Genomic DNA, 13,571 nt, shown 5'->3' on the forward strand with positions numbered 1-13,571 from the left:
AATTGGACGCCACCCTCAGTCCTATCTATGCCCTCTGATAACAAGACCCGAGAATATGAAGAACTCTCATTAAACTTCTAGGGCTACGTGCATCTTTGATTGATTCATGCTGAGTAAGGGTGTGAGTTTGGTGATAAGAGGGTTCTCGCTATCAGTTACTTTATTAAAATCTAAATCAAGGGTTTGTCTGAGAGCGCTTAAAGACTGCAGAGTGCAGGAGGCTGTTAAAGGGAGGAGGAAAAAGACGAGCCATGCAGTGCTGAGTCACACTCACCCACAATTCATAGGAGAGCAGAATCCCATGAGTCTGTGGGGAATAGGTGAGAGGTATGGAATGGTACAGCATAGATTTGACAGCACAAGATGTTAAAACAAGCACATGCACACAAAGAGTTGTGGAAAGGAATGTACATCTATTGCAGAACAAATGCAAAGATTTAATAAGGAAAAAAGAAAAGAGTTTAAAAACATGATCCACTGCACTGGTGCAGCCCTTGTTATTTATTTCAGTGCATGTTTTCTGATGATACTACGGTAATCATGGGACTAAATGGAAATACCTGCAGGGAGTAAGGCACTTCTTTGTAGCATTTTCTACTTTGAAAAATTTGAACAAATATGTAGAGATCAGAGAAGGACATCCCAAAACACCAATTGTGCCACTGTACAATAAAAATGCAATAAAGGCCGCTTTTTATCTTGTTTTGAAGGTTATGATGTTGTCCTTTTTTTAAAGTTTTGTCATAGAGGTGTGGACAGTTACACTTTGTTGTGATGTTGCACCAGATTGCATAATATTTTAGAAGGTCTCTCCATTGATCTGGTTCCACCAAAAAGCCCCACAAAGGTGGATTATGTTGTCAGACTGTTGCACTGTGTTGTCAAAAACATGACATAGCTTTTTCAATTTTAAAGCCAGCACCTGAACAGCTCTGTACTCTCTGCCTCAAGTCAGATTTGCAAAATTTACAATTTTAAGGCAGCTTACCGCCTGTGCTTTTAGTCTAATGGGAAAAATCTGGCAAGATTCTGAGTGCTTTTTAATTTCCCATTTCGAAATATTACTCTTTGACATGATTTAAGTAGGCCAGGTTTGACAAATTTATTGGTGCCTTTGTTGTTTTTTTTACGACTGTTGCTGGTGTGAGCCATAGTTGCATTCTACGCTGGTCCTCATGCCAAGTAGAAACAATGCCGTGGATTCTTCAGCTATCTGTTTAAGCCCAAAGCTCCTCTGCTGCAGGGCAGAAAAACAACATAGATTGGCCGTCTTCTTACAGTGCATGTTGACCAGTCCTACATTTTCAGTGTCAACATAAACAGGGGAGAAAACAAGACGGCATATTTTGTGACTGAGCAGACTTGGGGTACTTTCAGCTAAAGCAGATCTCTGAGGAGCCATAGTTGTGGTTATTGATTTTCACTGCCAGGGAACACTTTAAATAATAAATCCTCCCACAAGCGCAGACTGTAAAGAAGCACAGAGTTGTTTGGTTTTATTTAATTTTCTAAAGACTGTTCAAACTTTAATATGCACTTAAAGTATTGCTCGAGTGTTGTTTTGCCATTGCTCCCTTGATGAGATGATGAATCATAAGTTCTTTTGTTGGAATGTTGGAAGAAAAGCATAATGATATGCAAATTTATCATCAGCAAATGGTTCAGAGAGAGACATTTCATCCACTGACAGAGTTCCAACAATCGTGTAGGAGTCTCTAACAAAAAAATAACAAAAAACAACTAAATTTCTGAAGAAGCAGGAGAGATGTTTTTTAGGCCATAATCAGATGTCAGAAGTCATTAGTTACTATCTAGTTCTATGTATTTCCAACAGAGTAAGTACATTTTTGGGCTATGCCGGTAGTGTGTAAGGGGTTTTAGAACTTCTTTCAAGAAGGTGGAAATTCTTTAGCAGTAACAGTGAATCAAAGCAGCAAAGTTGGTAGAAAAATTGTAGTTTCAAAGGTAAGCCTTTCACAGTGTTATCACCTTGCTGTTTTAAAAATACATGGAGAAAAACCATTAATTAATTTAATTAATGAAGCAGACAGTCGAGATTCATCAATTCAAATGTGCTATGTTGTAATGTCACCACAGCCCCATTTCCAAATAATCTGGCTGCTGGGTAAAATGAAAATAAAGCTCTATATTCAATGAAACATAACGTATCAAATGTTGAAACTGAGAAATGTCATTTTGGGAAAACATTTATGCCCATTTTGAAATTGCAGCTGCAATGTATGATTCTAAATAAATAGATAAGAAATGCACTGGAGAGGCTGAGTCTTTTCAAGGTAAAGATAGCGACTTATTAACTTTGTGAATGAGGGAAAATAGTTCAATAATTCAATAATGGGTTTGGGTTTCTCAACACAAAACTGCACAGAACTGCTTGAGAACAATGGTTACAGGTTTTATACTCAACAGTACATAATATCATTACAAGATGAGAAGAATCTGAAGATATCTCTGAATCTAATAGTCTTGTCTAAAAAACCTGTGTGGATGTGCCTTTAGGCCACACAGTTGTGTTGTGAGAATCCCTGCATGGGCTCAGGGACACATTGTGAATCAACACATATCGATTGATGGATCCAGAAATCTGAGTTAGAACTTTACGATGCAGAAAGAAAAACCTGCAAATAAACAAGATTAAGACATGCTGCTGCTTTCTTTGGGCCTGAACTTGTTTAAGATGGACTGGGGCTTGAGTGGAACACTGCTCTGTGGACTGATGAATCCAAGGGGAAATGAGATTTTTTGGAAAACAATGATGCGGCATTCTCGGCTAAAGAGGAGAGGGATTAACTACTATGTTATCAGCACACGCAAGGTAATAGTATGAGGGGTGGTTATTAGTGCACTTAGCATGGGTAGCTTTTGCATCCGTCAAAGTGTCATTAATGCTGAATAGGTTTTTAGACAGATTTTGGAGCAACATACACACCAAACCAGATATTTTCTTTTTTTTTCCCTCAGTGAAAGGCCTTGCTTATTTCAGAAAGACTATACCAAAAAGCCTTTTTTCATGCATAAAACTGTAGTAAATGTGTGCAGGTGCAAAGCAGGCCAGCAAACAGTCCAGACCTGTCACAGTTGGGGCTTAATGGACTAAAGTAATTAAAAAACTTTTTTTCCAAAGCTATACCGGTTATTGTTAAAAGAAGAGTTGAAACAAAACAGTGGAAAACATGTCCCTGTTCTAACTTTATATACTTGTTGCTGGCATTAAATTCAAAACGAGCATGTCTGTTTTAAAAAACAATAAACTTTCCCAGTTTCAACATTTAATTTTTTTATACTTTTTATACTGTGTATTGAGTACAGGCTGTAAAATGATTCCCAAATGATGGTTTTATGTTTCTTTTACTTTTCATGCAGTTTCCAATCTACTTGTGGATACTGCAATATAAATGGAATTGATGATTTATGTCCACGTGATGAAGCATATGTTATGAGAAAAGAGCACTGTTGTTATCTTGCTTCTTCCTAACTGCCCCTGTTCTCTGAGCAGCCTAGTTTTGCCTCTGACAGCTGCTGTCTGCATACAGATGTGATCCCGACTCCTGGCATTAAATGTAACGTGGTGTCCTCACCTCACATTGCAGGACTGAGAGTCTTTGAGCTTGTGGAACCAGGACTGCTGGGCCTGGCGGCATTCTGCTCTTGCGATCACACTGTCGTTATCCATGTCCAGATCAAGGAACACTGACCTTGCCTTGTCTCTTTCTTTTGCAGTCAACAGACGCATCATTGAGTTCTAAAAATGGAAAAAAAAAAAAAAGAGTTTACACAAGGTGGCCTGGATGTACCTTCTTGTTCTTCTTGTTCTTCCGGCCTCTCCCTTTATCAGGGGTCACCCACAGTGAGTCGATCTCACATTATCGATTTGGCACTTGTTTGATGACGGATGCCCTTCCTGATACAACCCTCACCCTCATTTATCCGGGCTTGGGACCGGCACTAGAAATACACTGGCTCGTGCTCTGGGTGTACACCCTCATATCAATCATATTAATTCTATTCACATTTTATTATTTCAGCTGTTTTAATTCAGCAGTCTGGCAAAGGGATGTTTTGGGTTTTTGCCTGAATCATGCTCATTTACATTAACACTGTCTGATAAATTTGACCAACGCTGCTTTATCCCACACAAACCCCAGAGACACACCATCTATGAAATGCTAAATTATTTCCCAAGCCATACACAAAGAACAATATTAAACAGTTCTGCATTTACCAAATGACAATAAAATGAGGGATTAGAGTTGATGGATGCGAGCCAAAAGCACCACTGGCATTAATGTTAGCGGTGTTTGGTTAAAGATACCCATCTTTACTTTGGAAACATGAAATCAATCATCTACAGTCGAGTGAAAAAGAATGCACACCCTTACAGTATTCTAAGGTTGAACATTACCAGTTTTTACAAGGTCTTAAAATCGGGTGAAAACAGCAACTCAAGACATATTACTAAGCCAAAATGCAGAAAAAACTAATGTGGAAAAACTAAGCACACCCTGTGATACAACAGCTTGTCGAAATGCCAAGTAATGATTTTTGAATGACATTATCAACATCTCATATTGTTGTAGATTAACTTTGGCCCAACAGCACTGCTTCAATCCATATTTGCACAGCTTTTAAAGTAGACCAGCTATTTCTTTAAAAGCTGACATATTTTCCTGAGGTCCTAATAAAGTGTCTGTGACATGCTTTGGTCAAAATGATACAGAAGCAGTTTTGCAGCTTCTTTTTTCTTTAATTTACACCACCTCCATTCAAGCGGATAATTTTACAGTGTGGAGTGACCGAGTCGATCCCAATCCACCCCTCTCTTCCACAGTCTCTGCCTCTTTGAGTTCTGTAGTACCTAATAACTCTTTAAGCATGCTATTACTGTATGAGAGACCATACAGAGTAAATGGCCTACTTACATTTCCCTAATCTGAAGTTTGACCATGGGCAGCTGTTAGGCTACTGTTTCCTCTTTTAGGTAGGTACTGTCTTTCCGCGAGTCACATAATCCAATTTTGGCCAAGCTTTAGCTGTCGGATTGATGACCTCACATTTGACTAAACCCTCCTCTGTAACCCTTTTGGTTACAGAGGAGATCATGATGGACTCAACAACTGTTAGGTACCCAAATCAAATCTTCACCTCTCCACTGCCGTGCTTGAGAGTAGGTATGAGTTGTGTATGCTGATATCCTGCATTTGGTCTCCAGCGTCTGGTTTTTAGCAAGCGCTGCGCTGTTCATGTCCAGAAATCTCCTCTTTGGTCTCGTTGGTCCAAAGGACATTGTTCGAGAAGTCTTGTGATTTGAACAATGTCTTAAGTCTTAACCTCAGCTGTGCTGCCATGTTCTTTTTTTTATAGAGACTATATATATAAGAGACTTTCTAATGTCATATTTCATGTGTTGATCACCTAGGCTTGTATTTAACTCATATTAAGATCTGGTAAAGACCTGACAAGTAAAATCTCAAAACTGAAAAAGAGTCGCTCTGCGTGACACAGTGAATAAAAGATTGTCCATACATTTCAATGGTATGGTTCATTAGATCCAACAATGGCTTGTTAAACATAGTTACTGATAGAAATACCAAATCTCAACATGCCATTCCGGTCTAACACCTAGTTTATGGTTGAGTGTCAAGACATGTAGGCTATGATCTTAAAGTCCAATTGGATGATTTTTTAAAAAGCAGGGAGTGCGCAAGCTACTTTATGTTTTAATATGTCAATATTTTTTTACTCAATCGAGTGTTATACCTCAGTGCGAAACTTCTTCAAAATAGTCAGAGACTCAAAGTAGAGAAAATCCGACCATTCGATGTGACCCTTCTTCTCAGGATCCAGAGCAGCAAATTGGGCCAAGACTTCCTCCTCCTGCTCATCAGTCAGATCCTTATCAAACTGCTGCTTGGATGCAAAGTGGCGGTACTGCAGCAGCTCATCTGACACCAGACACGACTCTACAACAGTGAGGAACAATTTATCACATCAGAACAAATTAATCACCTTGCAGTCATCCAGATATAATTAGTTTATGATGACTCATCTTCAACAAAGGCAAGACCCCCTCCCACTGATTGTCGTCCTGCCAAGCTGTGGAATTAAAGCACAACTTTGGAAGAAGACTAGGTTGAGGGCAAAGTAGTATTGTCACAAAGCTGGAGCTGTGAACGCCACACAATATCTATCTTGGCATTTAAATTTGGCATTTAAAAATACAAATTCAACACTATGTTAGAAGTTTGATAAACCTTTACAGCAGTGCTTGGGCTAAATAATGTTGGCATGCTAACATGTTGACAATTTCTTTGTGTCATCTTCATTACCTCTGTACTTGCATTTCATATTTTGGTTGTAAAAATAAGTTCACCCAGAAAGATACAGCTTACACTTCTCACCCTCAGTGTTCACCATCCTGGTTATACAACAGATAGAAAGAAAACTACCAACTAGTGACTATGCTAACGCTAGCTAACTAAAAGCAGCAGATTTTCATCAGGCATTTATCACATGTATTGTAGCATTGTTTGGTGGGAACCAATTGTTTATTATACTTTTTACCATACTATTCAAGTCTCGATAATTCGTCAAAGCTGTGGCAGGTAGCTCAACATTTATGATCAGGTGTTTTGATAGTAGGGGTGCCTTCACCCTTCCTAGCCTGGTGAATTTTTTAGCCCCTTTTTTTGTGAGTGAAACAATTTTTTAACTATTTGACTCGAACCTAATTTGAATTAGATGCCTATTTTTGAGTGGCATGAACACCTGGAAAACTAATTATTATCCAGCAATTCACTTTAATATAAAATAACAAAATTAAAAGAATAAAATAAGTATCTTTCTTAAAGGAGAAGTTCGTTTGTTTTTTTTTTTAACCTGGACCTGTGTCTTTATTTCACCAATACCTTAAGACGAATGAATGAAAAAATGTTTTTCCCCGTTTGAGTAAAAGTACTATTGCACTGTTAACTCATAGTTGCCGTGTTGTTGTTATTTTGTAGCAGAGTGGTGCAAAAAGTCTACATGTCTGTTCATCATTAAGTGGTTTCAGAGTTACATGGTTCTGTAAAAGCATTCAGAAAACAATACAGCAATATACTGATATTAGAAAATGTAGTTTGTACTTTTAAAAGTAAGTTCTTCAGTACTTTAACTTGAGTAAAATTTTGAGCAACTTTTACTTGTAGTTGAGTAAGATTTGACCATGAGTATCAATACTTTGACTCAAGTATTGGAGTCTCCCACTGCTTAAAGAAGTGTTGGCGTCTGCGTAACTGCCATGTATGCTGCTTTGTTGTCTTCCGCTATCTTCTCAGTACCTCCTCGACCAATGAGCTGACAGCGTATTCTCGTGTGTGAATATGCTGTCAGCTCATTGGTCACAGAGAAGGACAGGGCCTGGGAAAAAGTTTACCGTACATTTTCATATAAAGCCCCCTGTTATTAATTTCCATTGGCATGATACTGCCCATTTTTAGATTCTCACAGTAATATGGGACAAAGTGCATCCCTTTTCAGCTCAATACGGGACAGGTGCTTTTGTTTCTAAATATGGGATGATTCCGTTTTTCAAGGGACAGTTGGCAACCCTATTTGATGGCCATTTCCAGCAAGAACACAACTTGTCATTTTTTATTTTTACCTCAAAACAGACCTGTCAAAGTTCAAACACTACAAAAGTAAGCACTTACTATGTACAGCCATATAAGATTAGACAAAGTGAAAAAGATGCTGATAGTGTTAGGGTTTGTGGATTTTGTGGTCTGGTTTGGTTTTGTCTTGGTTTTTTCTTGGTTTTCCTTCTATTCTGTTTTTTTGTTGTCTAGTCATGGGTTTTTCGTTAAGATTTATTCTGCAGTCTTGTTTACTCTCGTGTTTTATTTTTGTCATTATTTCTGGAGACTGTAGTCTGATCTTGTTTTCAGTCATGTATGTTTCTTGTTTCACATTTGTCACCCCTAGTTTCCTCAGTTTCCATGTTCAGGTCTTTAGCTCCACTCACTCACCTGTGTTCAATCTCCTCAGCTGCTACCATTCACCAATTAGTTCTCCCCAGTATTTAAGTCATTTAAGTCATTGTCTGGTCCTTGCTGTTACTACTCATGATTTGTCTTTATTGTAATTTCATGTTCATGTTTGTAGTCACAGTCTTTGGTTTTTTTTTTTTTGGTTTTTTCTCACAGTTCAGTTTTATGGTGTTCCGGCTTGGCCGTGCTTTTTACTATAGTTTTAAAAATAAATCAAGTTTGGTTCTTCCACAACCTCCTGTTTAATCATATTTGCATTTGGGTCCCCTCATCACCTTCACCACTAACCCTGACAAATAGTGTGTTTTATAACTGCTATCTATGTTCAAAACAGTTCTGCATATCCACATTACATTTGCTAATCCGTCCATCCATTTTCTACACCTACTTCATCCTGTTTCGAGTCATGGCAAAGCTGGAGCCTTTTCCTTCTGACAGGGCAATAAGCAGGCTACACTCTGGACAGACTACCAACATTTGCTAATGAGCATGAAAATTTTCTGGTCATAAGCGAAAGCACTGAGGAAATTAACTCTAATCTCATGATGATGTTGGAGGAAAAGTCAGTGCAGCAAAGATTGCTGAAGACTGTTGTAGACCAAAGCGGCTGACTAAGATACCTAACTGAATTTTCTAACCTCTGCAGTGACTTACCTGGGATGATCTTGCACTGCTTGAATGTCTCCATTAGACTGTACATCTCTTCTTCAGTTAGAAGTAGATTCAGATTGTCCTGAGTGAGATTAGAGCACAGATATTCACTTGAAAATGAAGCAATGTTCATGTTATTTCTTTAAAAATCAAGTAGTGCATTTCTTAATGGCAGTTGAATTTGTATAGCACATTTCATTACATGTTATACCAATGACCAATGTTATACCAGACATGAGAAAGCAAGTATATATATCACATTCATGCATAAACATACACAAATATACTGATAAGTGAGTTTGTTAATACTAGTTGTAGATGGTCCTCCTGCAGACACAAACACTCACTTCATATGATTGTGAATCCATTTAATCAAGTTGTGATTTCTAGACATTTAGGCACAGTCAGCCATGATAATTCACTCTTTTTAATATTATGAGATAAATTCTCTTTTTTATTCCTAATAGGGATTATCTTTTTTCTCCTCAACAATTCAGATAATGTGTTTTTCCCCTTGTGTAAACATCCTATTTTAATGAGAAAGAAGAAATGCTTTTACACTAAAGGCCGCATTCACCCATTGACACACATGCATACTCATAGCATATATTAGTCTATAAGGTGTTAGAGGCTACACAGTGGGTTTTTTTTCTCTGTTACAAACATTCCCAGACTGAGGAATGCATTTGGAGGCAAGGTGGGGTTTGGTGTCTTAGCAGGGGGCCAGGGGGCCGGTGATCGCACCACTGATCTTCTGACTGACAGTCAACCGCTCTCTCACCATATAATATATGAAAATAAAAAATGACCCTTTGATAACCAGAGTTTGAAAAGAAGATGAAAAGTCTGATGTAAAAAATGTGTGTAATATTAGATTTCCACACAGCCTGGCCTAAATATCAGCAAATAAATGGGAAAGGTCGATCGCAGGACATATAGAATTTTTATAATTAATTTATACAGTGCATTATCAGAAAAGTTTAATTAAACTTGAGAATCTCTTTAAGTAAATCAGTTCTCTTTTGTTCACAGGGTCTGGGTCATTATGAAATGTGAAACCACCTAACAGATTTGATTACGTTACGATTGATCTGTAAATGATTCAATACATGTATGTATCCTCCAATTACTATATCATTCAGTAATAAATACAGGCAACGACTACTTATCTGAAAATGTCTACTTCTCTACTTAAAGCCCAAGTCATTACATTTTGCTGATTTATCGTGACGGTCCTGTAAACTAGGCTAGATTGGTCCCCTCTGACGAGTGTTCAGGTGGTCCTGAAAATATTTTCCGAATTTAAGAGACACCCGTAAAACCTCCAAGAAACGTAGTTTGTCCAACCAGCTATCAAGTATCGCTCCTCAGTCCCATCCTCCTGTACAAATATGATAACTTTTGGCTCTAGAATTGTCAACATGGTTCCAGCCAACTGCTCAAGTTCAGGCTTCAAACCTCAAAACAAAGGGTGTTGTCGAGCCGGAATTAACCTTTCAGTTATATACAATCTACAGATGGGAGCTTACACTGCAGCTCCAAGAAACCACCATATCCATTGGGTTTTTGTGTTATTGGTAATGTTACTTGTTTGTTTGTTTTGCTGGTCTTGTTCTTTGATTTATGATTTGGGTTTGTTTTTTGCACTCGACTCAAGGTCATTTCTGTTCTGTTTTGTTATGGATTTTCTCTTTGCACCTAGTATGTCTTACTTCCTGTTTTACTTTGGTAGAGCTTGCCCCCTTATGCATCCTGTTTAAATTTGCTTCCCATCCTTGTTTAACGGCTCTGTTTTGTTGCTGGCTGCCAAACCTGCATTCTGTGCCAAGCTTTGTTCTGTTCCTGCCTTGGTCTCACACTCTGAACACCCTGCCTCAGCAGCACTCTGGGTTTATTTAATAAAGTACATTATTTGTCTTCTACCACAGGTGAATCTTCATAAGGGTCATAATCCCCTCTGCTTTGTGCCAACCCCCACAAAAAAATTGTTAAATTATCCCCCCTCCTTTCTTTCCTTTACTCATCCATTTATTCATTCTGGACCAACCAACTCGTATTTTATCCCAGAGGCTATTCCAAAGTCAACCATAAAATGAAATACTGAATTGGGATAGTAACATCTGTCATTCAGTAGCCAAATATAAAAATGAAGGGGAAGCTAGTTCAGCATATGAATGGTGCTGAATGGTACCAGATCTGCAAAATGGTAGATGAAAGTTTTCTTATCTGCTGTGACATAAAGCTACATTTTTCGTCCATCATTTATGATTCCCACCTCTCAAGCACATCACATCACTTATCAAGCATGAAATGCAGCAGTTCACCTTCAGCCACTGGACAACCATATCTATTACCTTCACTTTAAGTTCATCCTTAAGTGCTTGAATGAAATTAAATGTGATTTTTGTCTTTTTAGCACTTCCGACTTATTTCTGTCACCTCCTATCAGTCTCCAAGAGGAATAGCAGAGGTTCACACCTGCATTAATTTAATTGATCCTGCCAGATATAGATCTTTTTTTGTCTATACTGTCACGATTATATTCACTATTGCAGCTCAAGGGTTCATAAAAATAAAAAAAAAACATATATATGTATCATTTAAAATGATACAGAACAGAACAAATGATTATGCTATCAGGAAACTGCTTCCTCTGTTTTCTCTTTGCAAGACATCGTTTTCTGTGCCTCTGTTATCTAATAGGTTGATCAGGCACCATGGCAACATCAAATGTCTGCGAAACAATCAAAGTCCCCATTTAAAATAGCTTCTTTCTTGATGTTGTTATGTATGTCTTAGAAGATTTTATTCCAACATCATACTCAGAGAAAGCTTAGAATTGATTAAAGGGTTTATGCAGCATCTGCTAACACGACTGGAAAATATGTTCTCTTGCACACAGAAGGCCCTCAAGAAATAGAGGATAAAAATAACAACACATTCTAATCTTGTGCTGAAAGCTTGTATAAATAGTTATTTGACAGTTATTATATAGTTATTTATGTCTTGGTCAGAAAACTGAAAGAGTCAGTAATGTGAAGAAAAAAAAAGCTATGTAAAGTTTGAGCTAGAGATTGCTCTATTTCCATTCTATCCATCACTAGATCATGTCTTTAATGATGAGAATGTCTTATTGCTAAACTCTGTAATTCCTCTCAGCTCTCCCTCTTAGACACTTTCCTCAATGCAAACTTAAATTGTCCTCTTTAACCTTTTCTCCCTAATGGCAGCGTGAGCAGATGTTTTTCTTTCTTTTTTTAAAAATGAAAATTCTCCGAGATGCCTGTATACAAGCTTCTTAACAAACTGTCCAGCAAAGCCGTTTTCTTAAGAGATGGTGCTGTTAAATCAGGGCTTAAAGGCTAGCGATGGACTTCATCAGGCAAAATGAAACATGACTCCAAATGACTTCATATTTTGCTATTTTTTTCCCCACTCTTAACAGCTATCCCTTGCATTTTATAGACATGTTCATTTATCAGTGCAGAGTCAGTTTAAAACATGTCTGTCTGGAAGGAGCTGATAACACCTACAGCTCTGTGTGCGTGTGTGTGTGTGTGTGTGTGTGTGTGTTTGCTGCCTAGCCTGACGTTAGGAATCAGACAGAGGTAACACACATGCATAACAGAGTCTGAAAAAGTAGGATAGTAGTAAGCTGTTAAAAGGTGTTTTGTGGGAAGAGAGAGCCCTTATTCAGTGAAATCAGGGACACGGTCCCTGTTTCTACTGTCTGCAGTAAAGATACAGTCTATTTCCTCAAAGCAAAGCAGTTCCATTGTATTTTGTTCCATAGACGATTACGTATGAACTCTGTCGACATTGTTAGTCTTCTCTCAAGGTTCTATCTTTTTTAGTTTTACATTTTATTTGCAGTTAATTGCCGGTTCAAGACACCCTAACTTTCTTCCATGCAGAAAAAAAACAGACATTTTCACTGACCTCACTAAAGGTCTTCCAGGAACATAAAGGCTCAGTATAATTAGTGTTATCAATTATTTCATGAGAAAGTCCGTCAATGTTTTATTTAGTTGTGTGAGTAGGGCTGCAACACTACCTCATTTCTGATACTTGACTATTGTGCCCAAAAGCATTTGTAATAACAAGATTTTTGCAATATCAATAGAAAACTTGAAATAAATGTAACTTAAAATAGTACAAAAATCGATCTGCATTCAATAATGTTTTGAATCACTATATTAGCGTGTTTGCGTTATCAACACAATATTTAAATTTTATATTTTAAGTCAAAACTTAAGATTTCACTATGAGAAGTGGGAATTTGTTCTCCACAGCTCTGCTTTTTGCTTCTAGAAAAAACATTTAGGTGAATAAGAAAACATATGATCTCAGTGCAGATAAGGATGGGAACTCAGAAACGTTCACTTTGAGAAATGTTCATACGTATCAGAATCACACGCTTCTGAGCTTACCAATTCTTTCATTGGCGTCAGCAGATGCAGCAATGCCGACTGCAAATCAGCAACACACTGGCGTCTCCATGTGCTGCCACAGAAATGGAGGCACGTGGAGGAGGCAGTCAAAGCATGGCTACACATCACAGGGAAAGGTGAAAACAGTGCCAGCTTTCCTATCTGCATATTATTATTTCATCAGCAACATGCTGCAACATCTTTCCATACATCATGACTCACTTCTAGGAGTGCAATGTCATTGATGATCTATGTGTGTGCAGCACAAGTGCCACTACTTCTGCTTACAAACCAAGCAGATCATCTAGCATCAGCGCCACGCTTAGCACATTTATTTCTTGTAAGAAAGCTGAAATGAAAACTAAATTTTTCAATACCTCCATTTATCAACGGAGACTGTTGCTACAGCTTTTAGCTCACAAGCTAATGGCACCTCAGATTAGCT

The 13,571-nt window shown here is 37.9% G+C and overlaps 1 protein-coding gene across 1 annotated transcript in view; it reads right to left on the bottom strand.

Annotated features, from left to right (window-relative positions):
* phf24 (PHD finger protein 24) overlaps positions 1 to 13,571 on the bottom strand; it is a 34,909-nt gene that overhangs the window by 3,656 nt on the left and 17,682 nt on the right. Inside the window, exons 4-6 of the mRNA XM_075455763.1 lie at positions 8,700 to 8,778; positions 5,776 to 5,978; positions 3,597 to 3,760 (exon numbers count right to left, since the gene is read on the bottom strand). Of these exons, the coding sequence (XP_075311878.1) occupies positions 3,597 to 3,760; positions 5,776 to 5,978; positions 8,700 to 8,778 (446 nt within the window). The remainder of the gene's footprint in view (positions 1 to 3,596; positions 3,761 to 5,775; positions 5,979 to 8,699; positions 8,779 to 13,571) is intronic.

This window comes from Odontesthes bonariensis, chromosome 22 (assembly GCF_027942865.1).
Source record: "Odontesthes bonariensis isolate fOdoBon6 chromosome 22, fOdoBon6.hap1, whole genome shotgun sequence".
In the NCBI taxonomy this organism is placed as follows: Eukaryota; Metazoa; Chordata; class Actinopteri; order Atheriniformes; family Atherinopsidae; genus Odontesthes; species Odontesthes bonariensis.